The sequence below is a fragment of the Chelonoidis abingdonii genome, chromosome 19 (genome assembly GCF_003597395.2).
Source record: "Chelonoidis abingdonii isolate Lonesome George chromosome 19, CheloAbing_2.0, whole genome shotgun sequence".
NCBI lineage: Eukaryota > Metazoa > Chordata > Testudines > Testudinidae > Chelonoidis > Chelonoidis abingdonii.
The window spans coordinates 40,653,973-40,673,616 of NC_133787.1; the positions used below are offsets into that span (position 1 = coordinate 40,653,973).

General features: G+C 48.1%; 1 protein-coding gene across 3 annotated transcripts in view; it reads left to right on the plus strand.

The window, feature by feature from the left end:
* The first annotated feature begins 85 nt into the window (after positions 1–85).
* SNTB2 (syntrophin beta 2) overlaps positions 86–19,644 on the plus strand; it is a 57,365-nt gene continuing 37,806 nt past the window's right edge. For 2 of the 3 annotated variants that reach the window (XM_032771392.2, XM_032771396.2), the window contains exon 1: positions 91–269. In XM_032771392.2, the coding sequence (XP_032627283.1) occupies positions 101–269 (169 nt within the window). In that variant the 5' untranslated portion in view covers positions 91–100. Of the gene's footprint in view, positions 270–19,644 lie in introns of all 3 variants that reach the window. The other variant, XM_032771393.2, reaches the window with a different exon arrangement.

Below are 19,644 nucleotides of genomic sequence, written 5' to 3' on the forward strand. Positions count from 1 at the left end.
CCCGGCCGAGCCGGCGCCGCCGGGCGTGCGGCGGGTGCGGGTGGTGAAGGCCGAGGCGGGCGGGCTGGGCATCAGCATCAAGGGCGGGCGCGAGAACCGCATGCCCGTGCTCATCTCCCGCATCTTCCCGGGGCTGGCGGCCGAGCGCTGCGGCGCCCTGCGGCTCGGGGACGCCATCCTCTCGGTGAACGGCACCGACCTGCGCGATGCCACCCACGACCAGGCCGTGCAGGCGCTGAAACGGGCCGGCCGCGAGGTGCTGCTGGAAGGTACCGGGGGCGGCGGGGCGGGCGGAGGTTTCCCCCCAGATGTGTGTGTGTGACCCGCCCCCCCCCCCGGGCTCCGGGACGAGCTCAGGCTCCCAGGGGCCGGCCGCCCAGTGCAGCGGGCCTAGGTCCCCGGAGCAGGCTTGGCCCTGCCCGGAGCTAGGCTAGCCTTGCCGGGGAGGCACCGGACGAGACTGGGCTCCCCTGGTCAAGTCCCTGAAGCCGGTCTGCGGCTTGCATGGGCCTATGTGTCTGTACAGCGCCTCGCACGCTTGGCCCCCGCCTGGTTTGGCCTCTCCAGGCGCTGCTATAAGACAGATGGTATCGCTGTTAGTGTGTGTCTGGGCTCTGAAGCCCTAGGGCTTAAGGTGGCATGGAGGGTTGTCCGTGTGTGGTTTAGAGGCAAACGCTGGAGGTGAAATGAAGAACCTTTCTGGGTCATGGTACAGAATGATCCCCAAAGTGGTGGGATCTTGCAGGGCGGGAGTATGTGTGTAGGAGGAACAGCAGCCCGGTGTTTACATCTGAGCTAGATACTTGGTTACTTTGTCATGGTCCAGCAGAATCTTGCTTTCCTGCAACTGTGCTCATTCATACCCCGTCCCTGGGCAGGGGAGCTCTGTTCACAGGTGCAGCTCTGTAGACAGGAGAGATGGCCTGTTAATGCCTGAAAACGAGCGCCTCCCGCTGACTTCGTGTGTGGTCCTAAACTGAACAGCTCTAGCGCGTGCAGTTTTCCTTTATTTGCATTTCAAAGCTCCTGCTCTGTAGCATTTGCCCCATACAGAAGCAGAGCAGTGGGAATGGCCTTTGAGTCCTCTTTGGAGATGCTGTCTGTAGGGCTGCTAGAGTGAAAGCTCCTGTTTCACAGTCTGTCATCTCTGAGTAACCCAGTGTTAGAGGGGACAAGTCCTCACCCCAGCCCTTGTAGTGGATCTGCTATATTGAAGTGTGCTTGCATTCTTGGGGTTGGAAGATATACCTATCTCATACAGCTGGAAGGGACCCCGAAGGCTCATTGAGTCCAGCCCCCTGCCTTCACTAGCAGGACCAAATACTGAACTCTCAACCCTGGGTTTAGCAGGCCAGTGCTCAAACTAGCAGTGGCTGCAAGTCCCTGCCTGAGTTGTCTGTTGTTTGAGGGGAATTCATGAAAAGTAGCCGGGGAGCCACAAACTGCACGTGAAGGTGTAATCCAGCTCCTCCTTTCCTTTCTTAGGGGAATTGTTCACTGCATGGCTCACATGCTAGCAGCAACATCTGCTCACTGCTAAGCCCCAGCCCGTGGTGAAAGCTTCAGTGCAATTCTAATACTCAAGTCTGTTGTTGTGGCTTTGCTTCCAGTAGAGATGCTGCTGCTATTCTGAAATTGCTGAGTGGGGCAGCATCTGCAATTGAACCCGCAAGATAGTATTTGTGGTTGGAAGTCCCTTATAGCTGAGGGCCTGTAACTGAGAATGCGGCTGTACTGTCCCTGGGTGCTTGAGCAGTAAGGTTTGTGAGTGATGTGCTCCAAGGTCACCAGAACAGACTAACGGCTGCAAAGCAACTGGCCAAAGTTTTCTGTTTGCATGGAGTTGGAGGCACATGCTGTCAGCTATTCAAAACAGTCCTCCCTTAACTAGAGCCCGTGCTTATGTGTTGGTTTTGTGGGAATAAGTCTTCTCCCTAATAGAAAGTCATTGGTGGCCTAAAACATTTATGAAGGAAAGGAAACTGCAATATTAGGTGGTGGATTTGAATATGTTCTGTAGTTACTGGAATCAAACTGCTGATTCCTTGTGTGGGGGTGGCATTCTGCAAAGAACATTGAGCTCTGAGGCTCACAACTTGGGACTGCAGGTTGGATGGGATGATCTGGGACAGGTTCTGAAACTGGGGTTCATGACCCAGGTTATTACATGGTCATGAGCTGTCAGCCTCCACCCTCCTTCTCCATCATTTATAAGAGTTAAATATAAAAAATGTTTTTAATTTATAAGGGGAGGGGGTCGCAGAGAGAGGCTTGCTATGTGTGAAAGGGGTTACCAATGCAAAAGTTTGAGAACTGGTCTGGAAGAAGCTGGAATGGCTTTGCAGCATTATTTCCTCTGCCCTGAACATCCTGGCTTGGATAGACTGCTTGTTTGTTAAGAGCCTTGTTTTATGAAGGGTCTAGCAAACCTGTTTTCTGAGGCAAAGCCTCTACATGCTGGTGCAAAGAAGGTGACGGGAGAGGTGCTTGTGATTGGAGACAGATCCAGAGGGTCTTAAAAGAGGAATTTACCTGTGGAAAGCTGAAATATGCAGCAAGCTGACCCACTGTTGGTGATGAGGGTGACTGCATTGTCTGGAAGATTATAGCAGTAAGAAAACCATAAAGCTACGTTCAGAAGGGTTGTAATTATCGGAGTGTATTTTATTTCATTGTCCTAGCCATCCAGTGCACTGCTATAGCAGGCAGGCAGAATTCAATTTACACATAGTTTAATATTGTGAAAGGATTTGATTCTTGCTGGAGGTAAAACATGGTCCAGGTTTGCTATTCCTTTGGGAAGCTGTTTCCTTGAAGTCTGCATGTTGTGGTATGCAGATGTTGTTGGTATTTTTAGAGTCTTGCCTTTTTATTTATTACACAACTTTGTGATTAAAAGGAGTTGAGAGCATAAATTATCTGCTGGTCTAGGGAGTGACTCTGTCGTTAGTAATCTGTGGTAGCAAGTAGGGGAAACTGAGTGGTTTCTCTTCTAAACTGAACAGAAAAATGAATCTTAGCTTGCAAGATGCATCAGGAAAGCAGACAGAGAAACCTTGATTTCTGGAGAGGTAATTCCATTTTAAGACCTACAGTTCATGCGTTGAGCTGTTTGGGTAGCTGCAGAACTCTGAAGAGCTAGAGGGAGTGAATCTGCTCTTCTACTGCCTTCCCTGGGCTGCCCTTTCTCAGTGACATTTATGATTCTAGTGAGAACTGATGCCTGAAGCTGCCAGTCAAGCTTCCTTTTAAAGTCCATCAGTGGCTATTAGCCAAGATGGTCAGAGATTCAAACCTGTGCTTTGGGTGTCCCTAAACTTCCAACTGCCTGAAACTGGGAGTGAATGATGGGATGGATCACTTGAAATTGCTCTATTCTTCTCATTCTCTCTGAAGCACCTGGCATTGGCCACTGTTGGAAGGCAGGACTCTGGGCTAGATGGACTTTTGGCCCAGTTTGGCCATTCTTATGTTCCTGTATTCTGACAGATGGCTGCCAGAACCAGGGTGGGTTTGCAGTGTAGCTGCTGCCTCTGGAATCTGCTGTCTTGCAGCAGGGCTGAGGTTGTTGGAGTAAATCCTGAAGTACTTAGAGGCTAGTTGTTCTAATTCTAGTACAGCTTTCTAAATCCTCCCTGTGCTCATGTGGCTGATTCAGAGGTACCTGCTAACGATTACATTAACCCTTTAAAATGTAAAGCCTGAAAGTTGCTGACATGCGGTAGAGTCCTGAGTCCTCAGTTTGCAAATTGGGCTAGAAATCTCATGAGACTTTGCTGGGAGATTTCCAGCACTTTCTGGGCCTTTCTGTCACAGCTAGTGACTGGTGATAAGAATTCAGTCCTGGTGGAAGTAATTGGTGTAAAAGTGATCAACATGACCAGAGACTGCATAATGTTCTGCCGTGCAAAGCAAACATGACTCTAGCACTACCATTGTTTGACACGCTCGGGCAAGAAATATAAAATAATCCAAGAGCTTGAATGAGTAATTCTAGGTGGATGGTCAGTGCTTTGGGACTGCCAAGATAGAATTGCTGCATACAATGGGATTACATTCAAAAGTCAGTGTTGTAATACATTACAGTACCAGGCTGGAAATGCTGAGCATAATGCACTGATTCCTGTCGGGTACAGAGATGTGTAAGAACTGCCCATAGGTTGTAGTTGGGTCCATTCTGGACATTGGCAGTGTTGGTGCCTCCTTCAGTAGCAAAGTGCAGTTCAGCACATTTCCCATCTTGGCATTTCTGTTTGTTTTTGCTATGGCTGCCCACAAATGTCAGTTTTTAGGTTGATTTTTGGGCTGTGGAACTGGCTTGAGAACACACCTTTTCACATACAGCACCAAACAGTTGTTATGTGGGGTCTACTGAGGCCATGTTCAGCCTGGACTGCATTAGAATTGGTGACCTAGAGTAAAAAGGGTATGCAACCCATTACCCATATCCCTGAAGCCCCTTCTGCATTTCGAAGGGACTTGGTAGTGCTGCTACCAGGTTGCTAGAGTTATAACATGAGGGGCTCAGGCTGGTGCACAATTGTTGTGAACCCCAGCATGAAGACTAGAGCTACCAAAGGGTGCTGATTTACCCCAGCTCAGCTGTAATCTGATAATTTGAGCCTTTGGGACCTCTGGAGAGAAAGTCAGCGTTGCTCTGCACTGGCTAGGAAAAGATTTCATGTCACTTCACTAGCTCCAATCACAGTTATTGCTTTTAAGAAAAACTGGACTTGTCACTTACACTGTCTGTGGCATTACATGTCAGCTGATGGGATTGCAGGCTGGTCTCTATTAGCTAAGAAGCAGAGAGAATTTCCATTCAGGTCTTGTGTGCCAGACTTAATATTTCTTCTCCTCCATCTGTTCCCCTTTCACTCCTTGTCTCATATTGTAAGGTTTCTTTTATCTTGTACAGAAGAACAAGTAACTGTACATTTTTAGAAGTTTGTACTGTACGTTTCACCTCAGTCATAAGAGAGACAGCTCTGAGATGCCAGAATTCAAAAGACAGATTTGCTCACTTTACAATCTGGAATGCATTACAAGATGCTTCTTGCTTTCTAGTGGGGATTGTAAATCTATTAGTTCATCAGGTGTACATTATCTAGTGACCCATTGGTACATAGCTCGAGTGAGCACTTTGTATATGCATGAAACAAAAACCAGGGGTCACCCAATGAGACGGCAGGTTTAAAACAAACACAAGGAAGTACTTCTTCACACAACACACAGTCAAGCTGTCGAACTCATTGCCAGGGGAAGTCATGAAGGCCAAAAAGGAATTAGATAAGTTCCTGGAGGATAGCCAAGATGGTCAGGGCAGCAACCCCATGCTCCGAGTGTCCCCAAATGTCTAACTGCTAGAAGCTGGGACTGGATGACAGGATGGGTAACTTGAAATTGCCCAGTTCTGTTCATTCCCTCTGAAGCGTCTGGAACTGGGCATTGTCAGACAGGATATTGCGCTAGCTGGACCATTGGTCTGACCCAGTCTGGCCTTTCTTATGTTCCAGCTTCTCTTATGTGGAGGTCTCATGAGATGTGGGCAAAGGGCAGTTAGTGTGAGGACTGGGTAACTGGTCCAGTCAATAGGCTCATCATGCTCGTCTGTACTGAGCCCTGCCAAAGTGGCCTTCTATAGAAAGGCCCCTATAATATGATGATTAGAGACCTGATAGAATCTGTGCAGTAGCAGTATTTGGGAACAAGACTCTAATCTTGGATGGACCAAGCACCTTGTATTGGCATATCATAGAAGTGCCATTGTACCAGGAAAATAAAGTGCTGTCCAACTGCTTTGTTAAAGCCTGAGCTAGTAGCTGCTGTAAGATGCATCCAGAGGCAAGAAGGCATCAATTAGAGGTGCACAGCAAACATGCTGGTTGCTCAGCTGCTTCTCACGCGTGGGAGTGGTAGCCAGTGCAATGCTTGCAGGGATTGGGCTCATGTGTAGCACATTGCTTGCCCCTCCTTTGCTGGTTAGCTATAGGAGTTGTTTAGATTTCTGGGGGATGGACCCATGCTGAGTGTTTGCCTCCCAGAACTCCCTCTAAAGGGAGGTTGTATGTGAATGTGTTCTAGTGCACTATTTGATCAGAAGGTTTTCTGAGCTGGGGGATGGGAAGCTCTTCCTCGTATTAGTTCTAAAGCAGGCTCCTGGGTCTTAAGAGCAGAGCTTCCAGGGAATGGGGCAGGTTAAAATTCAGCCTGTGTGGCTCACAAAGAGGAAAGAGAGCCACAAGACAAACGCAATCTAGATAAAATTCTGCATGTTCCACAGCTTTCCCTGCCCAAATCTCGCTGCTTTGCTGGCAGCCCCAGGGATGAAGGTTTTCTATGGAGAAGATAGTGAGGAACAAGCTGCAGCTTTTCTAAGACATGTTGGCAACCCCATGTCTCTAGTCAGCTGTGGCCATGAGGGATGCTAGGGGAACAAGGGCTGGTCTTCACCAAGGCATTGGCTCATGGTATAATGCAAGTGCTCCTAGCCAGGCTCCTTTGCACACCCACAAAGCTCTAATGGAGCTTTAGCCTCCGGTTGGCTGTGCCATCAACAGGGCACTGCTGATGCTCAACCAGTAGTGCAGGGGCAGGAGTCAGCTACTCTGCAGCTCATCCAAACGCTGTGCTGCTAACCCAGCTGCTCTCATCCTGTGGAGCTGCAGAGTTGTGTGTGGTGTGAGCTGGGCTAACTTGAGCTAACACTGGCCTGAAGAGAAGCCTTAAGAGCCTGTCCTTCACTGCAAAAAAAGGTGTGTTCTTGATCTTGACTTGGGTTAAATAGCAGTGAAGGCACAGCAGTTCTCCGTCTGACTCAGGTTGTATGCAATGTAGTTCTAACCATGTTGGACCCAGAATGTTAGAGATTTTTGTCTTTAACTCAGGTTAGCAGCTCAAATGCAATCATGGGGGCTGCCTGTAGGCTTCTATCAAGCTATGTTGCCATGTCTCCACTGCTGTTTTAACCCAAGTTAAGAGCACTGCATTTTTCTGCAGTGAAGACATAGCCCAAGTCTTTCTTCTCCCCTTCCCAGCAGATTGTGGGTAGACCTATCTTCCCTGTAATGGAGTGTTAACAGCAGAGGGGTGGGGTCTCCTCTGTGACCATTACTCCTGTGGTTAATGCAGCGCTGAGCAATGCTGGCTACTGATGGAGGTGAAATGGATGCTGTGCTTGCTCTGAGGCCTGGTTCCTGATGGTTCTGCAGGCATGGGAAGAGGATGGAAGATGGGCGCACATGTAGTGCTCTGGATTGAAAGCAGAATGTGAATCAAGGCCCTGGTTCCTCTTTGTTGTTCCAGCTATTGTCTAGTGTTGTTTCTGACTTTTTTGGCTACCTTGAACTGTGAATAGAGGACATCGTTCAGGAGCTTGGCATGCTAGTGTCTTGAGGCTCTGGAGCAGGAAGAGCCATGTAGTGTCATTCTAGTCCCCATGAAGGTTAGCCTTGTTGATGTATTGAAGATACACTAGCAAACTCCTCCCATTTTTGTATTGGCTTCTGCAGCTTTGACCACTGAGGGTATGTAATCAACTAAGCATGACAAGTGTTCTAAGGAATCTAAAAGTACCAGGGGTGAAGTTCAGAGACTCCTCCTTGCAGGCTGTGGCAGTACTGAAAAGTGGCACTGAGAGTTCTCTACACTTTGTCTCCTGGATACGTTTCCTGACTGGCAAAGCCATGTGCCAAGGCGCCCTAGCCATGTTGCCCAAAGAGTAATATGCTGCACGGTCTTCCCTGCAGGGTTCTGCAGTTGATACTGCTTTAGAGAGCTTGGTCGGCTAACTGCTTAAAAGAAACTGCCCTGATGATGCCCCTCCTCCCCACCCCCAGATCTCCTGTCTGCTGAGGCTCAGTATCTTCATCAGTGTATTTAAAGTTATGTTCTAATCACCTTACCAAAATCTTCCTTGTTCCCTTTGGTGCTAACTGTTGCTGTCTTTGTGCTTGTGTGCCACCTTGTTAACTAGCTGTTAGAGGGTGTGCCCACTCATGTAGTTTGCCAGCAGATGCGTTATTGGCTTGTAGCCAGTGCTGAAACACTGCAGTTATTGCCGCGATTTGGCAAGTGAGTCTGCAGAGGCCTAATTCTTCTTAAGCTGGTTAACAATAAACTTAGTGTCTGAATATTTGTAACATTCTATGTTCTAGGCGTCACCATTAAGCTGTAGTACAATGTCACTGGTTTTACAATGTCACTGCCTACCAGTATCAAGGAGACCTGTGAAAATCTGCTCCCCAAGCAGCCATTGAGAGATAACTGACTCACGGGGTGATGGTAGCATTTCAGCTTGAGGGGCGAGGAGAGCCTGTTTTTAAGCATTTAATTCAGGACTCAGTAATTGGAATGAAGTAACTAACCAAGGTAGATCTGGCTCAACAGCAGCTTTTACAGCCCACTCCCCAACATCTGGCATGGGCAGAATATCCTTTCTGCTTGTACCAAGGGCCATTTAAATAGCTGGAGATGAATCAACCCCTGGCAGTGACAGGTGGAGTTAGGGGTCCTCATCAAGGTCTGTGAGAGAGGGAAGGAACAAGTAGGGGGAGGGGTTAAGATCCTAGTACACTTGGTGGAGAAAGTCTCAGCCCTAAGGCAACTTCCATTGCATCAGGGGATAGAGCTAACCTGGGTTTCAAAACACACATGACCACTTCCTCATTTGTTAAACTTTATCTTAATTCCCAGGCAATGAACTTTAAACTGGAGTTGAGGTTGGTAGAACATCTTGGTAACTTACAAGTGGTGAACCCTATAGGAGAGCTGTAGCCATACACCAAACAAGCAGCAGAAACCCAAGAGTTAAGGTTCAATTTAAGGAAGCCCAAACACTTGCCAGGACAGAAATGCACAGTTAGAATGTCCCCAGACTATATATCTTTCTCTACAGCAACCCCAGTCTCCAGTGTTTCCTTTGTCCCTTTCCCAGCAAGGGGCCAGAGCTTGAGAACCCCTTACTCAAACAGTTAATGGTTTACAGGATCAGGGTACTTGTTGTAAGGTGGGGTTTGTGGATCAGACTCTTCTGAAGGAGTTGAGAAGTTCAGACTGCACCTGTGGATGCCTTAACTTTGGAGAGGTCAATATCCTGTTGCAGTGTGCATACCATGGCACCTTCCCACTTTCCTGCTCTCTCTTCCCACAAGCTTTAAAGAGCCTGGAGTCTGTGGAAGTTCTGAGGGCTGTACTTGTACTGACTCTTCTGTTTAATGTCACTAGTGAGTGTGAGTCTTTGTCACTGCACTAGCTTGTTCCTTTTGAGTAAATGCTCTACTTTCTGGACCAGGCCTGGCAGGGTTGTGTGCGAAAATGCACTAGCTCAGGAACAAGGTGCTTAAGGAAAACTGGATGATTAGTATGTGTGTTCCTTGTATTGTGGTAGCACCCAGAGGCTGCAGTTGGGGATTGGGTCCCGTGGTGCTAGGCTACAACAGCAGACACCCCAGATATACTTTGATTCAAGATAAGTAAACTGTTGGGAGTTTCTTCCCTTTCCCAAATGATCCGAAACCATTACAATGGCCAAGGTCAGGGCCTGACTTCAATTATTTTTACTTTCACAGGTATGACTGCATTTCTGGTGCAGAGCTGGCTAGCCATGCTCACCACAATGCACCTTTAAAATGGCAGCTGCAGCTTGTTGGGGTCAGACTAATTGACACAAGGCAGTTCTCACAATAGGCCACGTCTGTACGACGCGCCGTATCAGCGCGTTACAATCGATTGCTCGGGGATCGATATATCGCGTCTCATCTAGACGCGATAGATCGATCCCTGAGCGCGCTTACATCGATTCCGGAACTCCACCAACCCCAACGGAGTTCTGGAATCGACATGGCGAGCCGCGCACATCGATCCCGCGTGGTGAAGATGGTTGAGTAGATCGATTTTAGATAATCGATTTCAGCTACGCTATTCTCGTAGCTGAAATTGCGTATCTAAAATCGATTTTTGCGCGTTGTGTAGACCTGGCCATAGATTGGAATTAGAGACGATAGTGGGGCTGGGGAAGAGGAATAAATGAGAGAAGGGCATGAAATCCTCTGAAGCAGGGTTTGCCTTGCTTTTACCTTGTTCACTTGAAGGCAGAGAGGGAGTTTCTCTCTCGAAGTACAGGTGTTTTTAGTGTGTGCAGTGTAGGAGGGAGGAATAATTCATTGGGCTACCAGTCATTATTGCTCCCAGCAGAATCACTACTGAATGCCTGTGTCCTGGAGTTTAGCAGGTGGTGGCTTTGGTGCCTTCCAAGCATTGCACTAAAGGAGTGCATGGCCAAGGCTGCTTCAGACCACTCTCCTGAAAGTGCAGCCATCTGCTCTGCTGCAATAGTGAGAGGGCCAACAGCTGCATAGACCAGCCTGTGGCTTTTGCAGCTTTATATTAGTATGTCAGTAAGCCTTCTGGACCTGCTCTGGGGGTCTGCTGCTCACCAGCACTTCCCGGTTAGTGCTGGACTTAAACATGCATTGATTGCTGCTGGCAATCATAGATTATTAGGATTGGAAGGGACCTCAGGAGATCATCTAGTCCAACCCCTGCTCAAAGCAGGGCAAATCCCCAGACAGTCTTTTTTTACCCCCATTCCCTAAGTGGCCCCCCTCAAGGATTGAATTCACAACCCTGGGTTTAGCAGGCCAGTGCTCCAACCACTGAGCTATCCCTCCCCCTGAACACTTGTCTTTCTGTGACCATCACCAGCTCACCCCACCCTTCCTCTCTGATGATGTTTCCTCTGTTGGTGTCAGACTACTGGGCTGACCCTTGCTGAACCAGATGGCGCTCTAATTTTTTATGAGCAGATGCAGGCATCAGGCCTGATATTCCCAGGGAGCAGTGGGTTGACTGGCCTCAGAAGTAGGAGGAGGAAGGGGCACGTATGTGGCAAAATGATTTCTCTCTTGTAGTTAGAGAGCGCATATGCCATCTGTTCATATCACTGAAATGAGTCCAGAATCTTTTGTCCAGATGTCCAGCCAACATATCAGGGGAGAGAAGCACATCTTGTCTGCAGAAGAATGCACTTGTGTGGGGGAAGATCAGTCTTCTCGAAATGTCTCCAGCATTCTTGTCTCCTCCGTTTGGGTTCTTGTTAATACATTCCTGTTTAGTCACCTTTGCCATCTACCATGCAGCCAGTGCCCTGTAGTTCCTGTAGGCTATGACCTCCAGTGTTTGAGTAGTCCCATGTATTCCCACTCTGGGAACAGTTCAAAACACGAGACTTCTTGGGTAGTTGTCCTATGGATTTTCACCTTTTGAAGAGCTTTGTTCATACAGACCAATAGCTGGGGCTAGTGCCTGACTGGGGGGGCTTTATGGCTTGAGGCATGCAGCAGAGAGTTCAATGGGTTCGTTAGGTAGATGTTTAACTAGTCTCGCACCACGTCCGGTTATGGTTGGTTCAGAGTAGCTCATATGGAGTGGTATTTAGTCACTGGGGGGATCTTGGTCACTGGTCTCCTGCTTTTCTTTACTCTTTATCCCTTTGGTTAATTCCCTTTCCAAAGCCTATCAATGGAGCACCTGGTATTACGCCGCTGCCTGCGTCCCCGCACCCCAGTTAGAAAAGTGACATTGTGCAAAGTTCTCCCTGAAAACCTGAGAGTTCCCTCCAACACAAGATATATCACAATGCTTGATTCTGCCTTTTTTTAAAAGGGGTTAAAAATCCAACTGGCCTTGGCAAATCTTCCTTCATTTATGCTGCAAAAATGAGCATGTGGAAAAGCTGCTGAGGCCAAACCACATTACTCCATGGTATATTCTTGGCTATGTGGCTAGGAAAAAGCCTGTTCTTACTGTGTCTCAGTTTAGTGGCCTAGCAGAAGTAGAACATAAGTGTTTAATACTGTTACAGCATGGCCCTTGTTGTGCAGACAAACTTCTTGCCTTCGACTTTGCTACGATTGTTTCATCGTGACTGTATTCATAGTGCAGAGGCCAACCTTAGTCTCTTACGCAGAAGCTCACTTGCTCGCTGTGTAGGCAGCTTTTTCATGTTTGTTTGTTTGTTTGTATATTTTTCCTCTTCCATTTAGAAGTTCTGTGTTCACTTTTGGTGGCTCCTTTCTGTATTTCTATCCATGCAGTTCATAGATTCATGAATTTGTAAGGCAAGAAGGAACCACTAATTTGGGGCTGTTTTCCTGTCCCAGTGAAACACATATTAACGTCAGGAAAACAGGGTGCTACATCGTAGCCAATTCCTTGACTTCGATAGATTGCACACTTGAATGATAACCAAGCTCCCAGTTTTGTCCCTGCTGGGATTGCGGGCTCCAGCTGTTGCAGAGCAGCAGTCCCTCTCTCAAAGGTCTGTGTTGGCTTTTTCCTTTTCTGTGAATTTAAGGCCTGGTCTACACTACGTGTTTAAACCAATTTTAGCAGCATTAAACTGATTTAACGCTGCACCTGTCCACAGAACGAAGCCCTTTATCGATATAAAGGGCTCTTTAAACCGGTTTCTGTACTCCTCCCTGACGAGAGGAGTAGCGCTGAAATTGGTATTGCCATATCGGATTAGGGTTAGTGTGGCCGCAAATCGACGGTATTGGCCTCCGGGCGGTATCCCACAGTGCACCATTGTGACTGCTCTGGACAGCAGTCCGAACTCGGATGCACTGGCCAGGTAGACAGGAAAAGCCCCGCAAACTTTTGAATTTCATTTCCTGTTTGCCCAGCATGGAGCTCTGATAAGCACGGGTGGTGATGCAGTCCCAAATCCGAAAAGAGCTCCAGCATGGACCGTATGGCAGATACTCTGATGCACTGTATTGGGGAGAAATCAATTGTTCTTATCACAGCTCCGTTATCAGAAGATCGAAATGAACCAAAAGCATTTGAAAAAATCTCCAGGCTATGATACAGAGTCTTACAGCACAGTGCTGTGTGACAAGCGATAACGGAAAGCCAAAGAATCAATGACATGCTCATGGAGGGAGGGAGGGGTACTGAGGATCCAGCTATCCCACAGTCCCCAGCAGTCTCCAAAAAGACATTTGCATTCTTGGCTGAGCTCCCAATGCCTGTAGGGTCAAACACATTGTCTGGGGTGTTTCAGGTATATGTCATCAATTTACCCTCCCCCCGCCCCCCTGAAAGAAAAGGGGAAAAAAAAAATCGTTTCTTGACTTATTTTATATGTCACTCTAATGTCTACTGCATGCTGCTGGGTAGACACGGTGCTGCGGCAATGAATAGCAGCATCCTCTCCTCTCCTCCCTCCCAGTGGCAGAAACGGTACGGTACAAATAGGACTGATAGCTGTCCTCATCATCCCGTGAGTGCTCCTGGCTGGCCTCAGTGAGGTCGGCCGGGGGAGCTAGGTAAAAAATAGGAATGACTCTCGGTCATTCCCGGTAGATGGTACAGAACGGCTGGTAACTGTCCTCATCATAGCAACTGGGGGCTGAGTTCCATCAGCCCCCCCCCCCTTCATGTCTAAAGAAAAGATTCTGTACTGCCTGGACTATCATAGCAGCGGGATGCTGGCTTCCTCTCCCCATGCCCACTGTTTAATGTCCTGCCTGGACTATTCATAGCAGCTGGAGGCTGCCTCCCCCTCATTTTATTCTCACTAAAAAGTCAGTGTTTCTTATTCCTGCACTTTTATTACTTCATCACACAAATGGGGGGACACTGCCCCCCAGTAGCCCCTAAAGGTTGAGGAGAAAGGAGCAACGGGAGGGTGTTGCAGGAAGCACCCCTTAAAATGGCTATTGCAGCTCATCATTTCTGTGGGATCTGACACGGAGTGGCTGTGCTCTCTGGTTCTCGATACACTGGTTCTCTAGTACACTTACCCCATATTCAGGCAGGACTGACTCTATTTTTAGATACAACATAAAGGAGGGAATGACCCCGGGGGGGGGAGTCATTCTCATTTTTGTCTTTTATGCGTCTGCCGGCCAACCTCAGCGAAGGTTCAGCAGGAGCACCCATGACAGCAGCAGACGTACAGAACAAACTGATAAACCGTCATTCTCATCGCCAGATTTACAATGGCACAGCAGATTGGTTACAGAATGACTGGGGTAACTGGTGTCTTCTGCTACCTTTGCAAACGGCAAAATGAATGCTGCTGTGTAGCGCTGCAGTACTGGCCTCTGTCAGCAGCATCCAGTACACATACGGTGATAGTGACAAAAGGCAAAACGGGCTCCATGATTGCCATGCTATGACGTCTGCCAGTGCAATCTAAGGAAAAAGAGTGCGAAATGATTGTCTGCCGTTGCTTTCGCGGAGGAAGGAATGAGTGATAACATTTACCCAGAATCACCTGCGACACTGTTTTTGCACCATCATGCATTGGGATCTCAACCCAGAATTCCAATGGGCGGGGGCGACTGCGGGAACTATGGAAGAGCTACGGGATAGCTACCCGCAGTGCAGCGCTCCAGAAATCGAAGCTAGCCTCAGTACATGGACGCACACCACTGAATCATTGTGCTTTGTGTGGCTGCGTGCACTCAATTTTATACAATCTGTTTTACAAAACCGGTTTATATAAAATTGGAATAATCCTGTAGTGTAGACGTACCCTAAGCTGTGAAATGCTGTAACGCATCCTTCCTCAAACACCACGTTAACTTGCAGGCTTAGAATCTTTCACTGAGTGTGGCTTACAGTTGAGGCCCAGATGTGATCCTGACAGCAGCAGTGTTAGCAGACATAGGCAGGGCACAAACAAGGCATTCTGGCCCATCCTGAGCGGGATGGACCTTTCAAGCTGTGATTCCTTGCTGGGCATCTTGCATCATCTCCGGCCCCTCTTAAAATACATTATGCAACTCTTGAAAGTGATGATGACAAGCTCTGACTCTTCTCCTTCCCTCCAAGAACTGGTCGTGTTACACTGCCTTTTATTGGTCCTCTTTGGCTCACTTTTAGCTGGGAGGAGAGCTGCAGTAATGGAAGCACCAGGTTTCCACGTGCAGAGGGGATGTTGTGCCAGTTGCTGAGGCCAGCCCTTCACTGACATGGGTTTTCAGTTACCAAATTCAATTCTAGACCTTTTTAGAATCTCAGCATTTGTCAAAATGTTTAAAATGTTTTCTTTGAGTTCTAAGTCAGCTGCACCTGGCCAATCCTGAATGAGGCTCCCCCATCTGGAGCTGCATTTGGCAGAGTCAGACGTGATGAGGTTCTGGCTGTGCACATGCTTTGCTGCCATGTTCATAGCCGCCTTTGGGATTATCTGATCAGGTTAGTTTCACTCACTCAAATCATTGAAGGCTTAGCAACTCACAGATTTTTCCTTCCCAAAGAGTCAAGCCTTTAGCCCTTCCTTGAAAGTTAGGGCGAGGTATAAATGACCCACCTGTGTTCCGCCATGTGGGTTATGCTTTGGTGGTATTTAACTGCCTGGCTGTATTGGAAAGCAACGTAGAACAAAGACACCAACATCCACATCTGGTGGCCAGCTGTGTAGCAGGCCCCTTTGCAGAGTTCTGGATTAGTGCTCCACCTCACAGGGCTCGCCCATCTACAGCAGGGAGGGGAAGATTAAGGTGTATGGAGCTATGTAATCCTGGGATAAGTGCTCTGACTGTCTGCAGGAGACTAATATTAACTCTAGTTTGCTGCCCTCAGCAAGGGCAAGCTTCTCCTCAAAGCATGGATCTCCGTCTGTCCGTGCTGCTCAGTGGAACCGATCTGATGGGAGCACAGAGCCGAAGGGGAGGGGTTATTGGCTTGAAGCTCATATAACCAGATGAAACTTTTCTGCATGGCTTTGGCTCCTTTGCTCTTTGCCATGCTAACACTCAAACCCACTGCTCTAACAGCTTAACAGCCTCTGGATACAAAGCATGGGTCCCGAGGAGGTGGGCATGGCTAACCATGTCTATGCACCTGTCACAGGCAGAGACCTAATCCACAGGTGGAGCTGGCTGCATTAATGCTGCTTTTTCTCCTGGTGCAGCCCCTGGTACTTCATTGGCTGTGTAAGGAGATGCTACAATGCAGCATTAACCCTCTAGTGACAGACTTTCTTCTTCCTGGTCAGTTGAAAATGTTACCTTTCGGAAGGCAGCTTTGGAGGGCTGTGACCGAATGCTAAATTCTGATCTAGCACCATGAGAGCCTGGCTTTGTCTCATGCCACCTTGGAGTGATGTGTTAGAGCCTGGGAATCCAGTGAGTGGTAATGCAGAGGGATGCTCCTTCAGCAGAAGTCTGCCCATACCTTGCCATCAGAACCGAGACTGGAATAGTCTGCAAAGGCTCTGTGGCCTGTTTAAGAACTCCCCTTGTGTCCAGAGAGAGGCTGGAAGGGCCTTGCTTTAATGTCCCCTTTGCTGTTGAGGGGTAGAGCAGCACCTGCTGGTACTGAATTCAGCAGTGTCAGAGCTCGCTCTGAGCCCCTGGCCTGGCCTGGTGTCTGAACCCCTTCCTGGCCCCTGCGGCTGATGGAGCCTCCTGACAACCTGCTGCACTGTGCATGTGATGGCTGGAGGTGGGTATGGCCTTGGGAAGCGGGAGAAGCTCAGACTTCTGAGGGTGACAGAAGTGGGAGAAGGTGTGGTTGGTCATCGTAGGCAGGACTAACAGCAACACGTGGAATGGAATGGGGCAGGGGAAGGAGAGAGGCCAGAGCAGAGGAGGGAGCGATGACCAAGGGTTTGAGCTGGAAGGATGGGTGGGGCAGTGTGAGTGATGCTGAGGCAAACTCTTCCCAAGGTTAGAGACCACCTGGGCACTGGGGAAGGTGAGTGAGAAATAAATAAATGCACTGCGGTGCTAAGCCAGGACACGTGAAGGCTAATGTCCTTGTCAGTGGTGCTCAGAGGGGCAGGGGTTCTGAGTAGGAGGATTCTTCATTCCTCTCAAGAGTTGGCTTTGGCTACTACAAAACTCATTGCACAGAGCATTGCCAGTAGGTCTCCTTGTCTGCTGGAGTTCCTGTTACAAAACCCCATTTTTGAAACATTTGAAACTTGATCACTGAGTGAGACTGAAACTTGGCAAATGGACTTAGACCAAAGAGGTGAAATAATCTGTTCTATTAATCAGCTTTGCCAGTTTGGGATTGCTTCCTTTTAATGAGCATAAAAAATAAACTGCTCTTCAAAGGAACTGAAGCTGTGGCATGTTCTCCTGACATGTCCAGAGCAAAGGGCTGGCATTACTGCTATAAAGCTGACTCCTGCACCTGCACAGGCAGGCAAGGGAAAGTGGGAACTGAAAAGCCCTAGCAGAGGGGTGGGCAAACTATGAAGGGCTGGATGCAGCCCCAGGGCCAGATGTTTTAATAAGGCCTTTGAGCTGCTGCTGGGGAGGAGAGTCAGGGGCTTACCCTGTTCTGTGCGTGCCATGGCTCTGTGCGGCTCCTGCAGCTCTCATTGGCTGGCAACTGCAGCCAATGGGAGCTGCAGGGGTGGCGCCTGCGGACAGGGCAGCGCAGAGTGCTGCCTGGCTGCACCTCCGCATAGGAGCCGAAGGGGGGACATGCTGCTGCTGCTTCCGGGAGCTGCTTGAGGTAAGCGCTACCCAGAGTCTGCACCCCTGACCCCTTCCCACGCCCCAGCCCTGATCCCTGTCCTGCCCTCTGAGCCTCTCAGTCCCAGCCCAGAGCTGCCTCCTGTACCCCAGAGCCTGCACCCCCAGCCGGAGCCCTCACCCCTTCCCACACCCCAGCCCCCAATTTCGTGAGCATTCATGGTCCATCATACAATTTCCATACCCAGATATGGCCCTCAGGCCAAAAAGTTTGCCCATGCCTTTCCTAGCATCTTAATACTGCCGCTTCTCCTCCATGCCGGGCAGCTCTGCTGCCTTAAGCAGTCCCATCCGGATACTCCCTTAGCAGAGAGCATGATACCAAAGCCTGTTCTTGCCCTCTGAGAACATGCTACTATCCTCAGGGGATGGGGGGCTGAGAGAGGCAAAAACGAATTTAAAACCTCATGTGTAACACTTCTAAGCATAAATTACAGGAGAGCCTGGTATTGGATCATTCTGTATCGATTGTTACACTGTTCCAGCAAAATGTCAGAAGCTTAAATCAGAGGATCAGACAGTCTGGCTAATGTGTAAGTAGTTAAGAATCCCAGCTAGTGGAATCAAATGACTGCACAGCCCCTGTGTAATCCCTCTACTATTTATCTCCCAGCCCCTCTGCTGGTTTGTCATCACAACTCATTGTCTTTGCGTTCTGTGTCCTGTCTCAGCACGGAGTGTTGCACTCGCCTTGCTGTTGTTGGTTACGTTCTTATCTGACATGATTGGGTTAATTGCAGGTGCCCATTTGGATCAGACCCAGACAAAAGTCAGATGAAAATAGCCACACAATTTTCACTTCTCTTGACACAAACTCAAGGAGTGTGGGAGCTGGTGCCACTAATGTAAGCTGGCGAGCCTTTGTCAGTAGCTCTGTTTGGGGAAAATAATGATCAGAAACAAGATGGTTAGCACAATTCTCTGTTGAATGGGGCTGAACAAGGCGTGCAGGTTTTGCTGTAATACCAATTTCTATCCTGTTTGTATTCAGGAGAGATGTAAAGAGGCGGCATCCCCAAAAATGTAGTGGGCAAATGCTCCCTTGTGCTTGAGACTATGGGAAAGCTACCTTCATTACTGAAACCCTCAATTTCTAAACAAAACAAATCGTTCCGCCTCACAGGCTCTGAATGCCTGCATGTCCTGTTTTATGTTAGCAGTGCACATTGTCTATTGTGGGTGTGTTTTATTGGAGCAGGATGGCATATTGTTTGGGTTTTAATGGTGCTTTCATGAATTGGGTTGCAAATATTTGATGTGGAGAGGACTAAGACTTTGAGGGCTTTTCAGATATTTTCTCCGAGCTGTAGTCCGTTTGAGTTCATAGGGGCTGTAGCTAGTTCACTTTTTTCTTTTCTACTCTCTGCTGACTTGTAGTTCATTAGTTATTGCCTTCAGCTTTGTTCCCCTTCTTCAAAGATGTGTAACTAGGATTCACTGTCAACTGACTGTTTTCAGGATCTGGATTCCTCCGATTCTCTACCTGAAAACATGCCTATCACCAGCTGCCCCAGAGCTAGGACATTTAAAATGTGAATGCTGAGATGTTTTCACTATTTCTTTGCCTTTTAGGTGGGCATAGGAGGATTAGATTTTTAACGGTGAATGTCAATTTCATCACGAATACACAAATCAGCAAAGACTATTCCAATCAATTACTGAAATATAGAGATAGGCAAAGTAAGAAAAATGCTGCTTGAAAACATAAAAGTTTGATTTAAGGATATTTACTTTGAGGATTTTGACATGTGAGCTTGATAATATGCATTAAGTTATGAGGCTTTCATTTTTTGAATCTCAACATGTACTGTCATTAATTTCCCACTGCTGTGAAAATTTAAATAGATATAAAAATGCTTAAATATGAACGTCAACAGTTCGGAAAAAAATGAATTCTGCCATGCTTACTTGCATCAGGAGTGTTCTTGACCTCAGAAACATCTGTGCCTTTCCAGAGCCCCTGAGGTCAATGGTTAATGCAGGGAGAGCCTCTCTGAAGGGCTGGGGAGAGCATGTGCAGAGCTACACAGGTAAACTTGTCGTGTTAGGACCTGATCCTGCATCTGTTGAAGTCTCAGTAGGAGTTTTGCTGCTGACTTCAGTGAGCACAGGATTAGGCCCTCAATGAAGTCTTTCACAA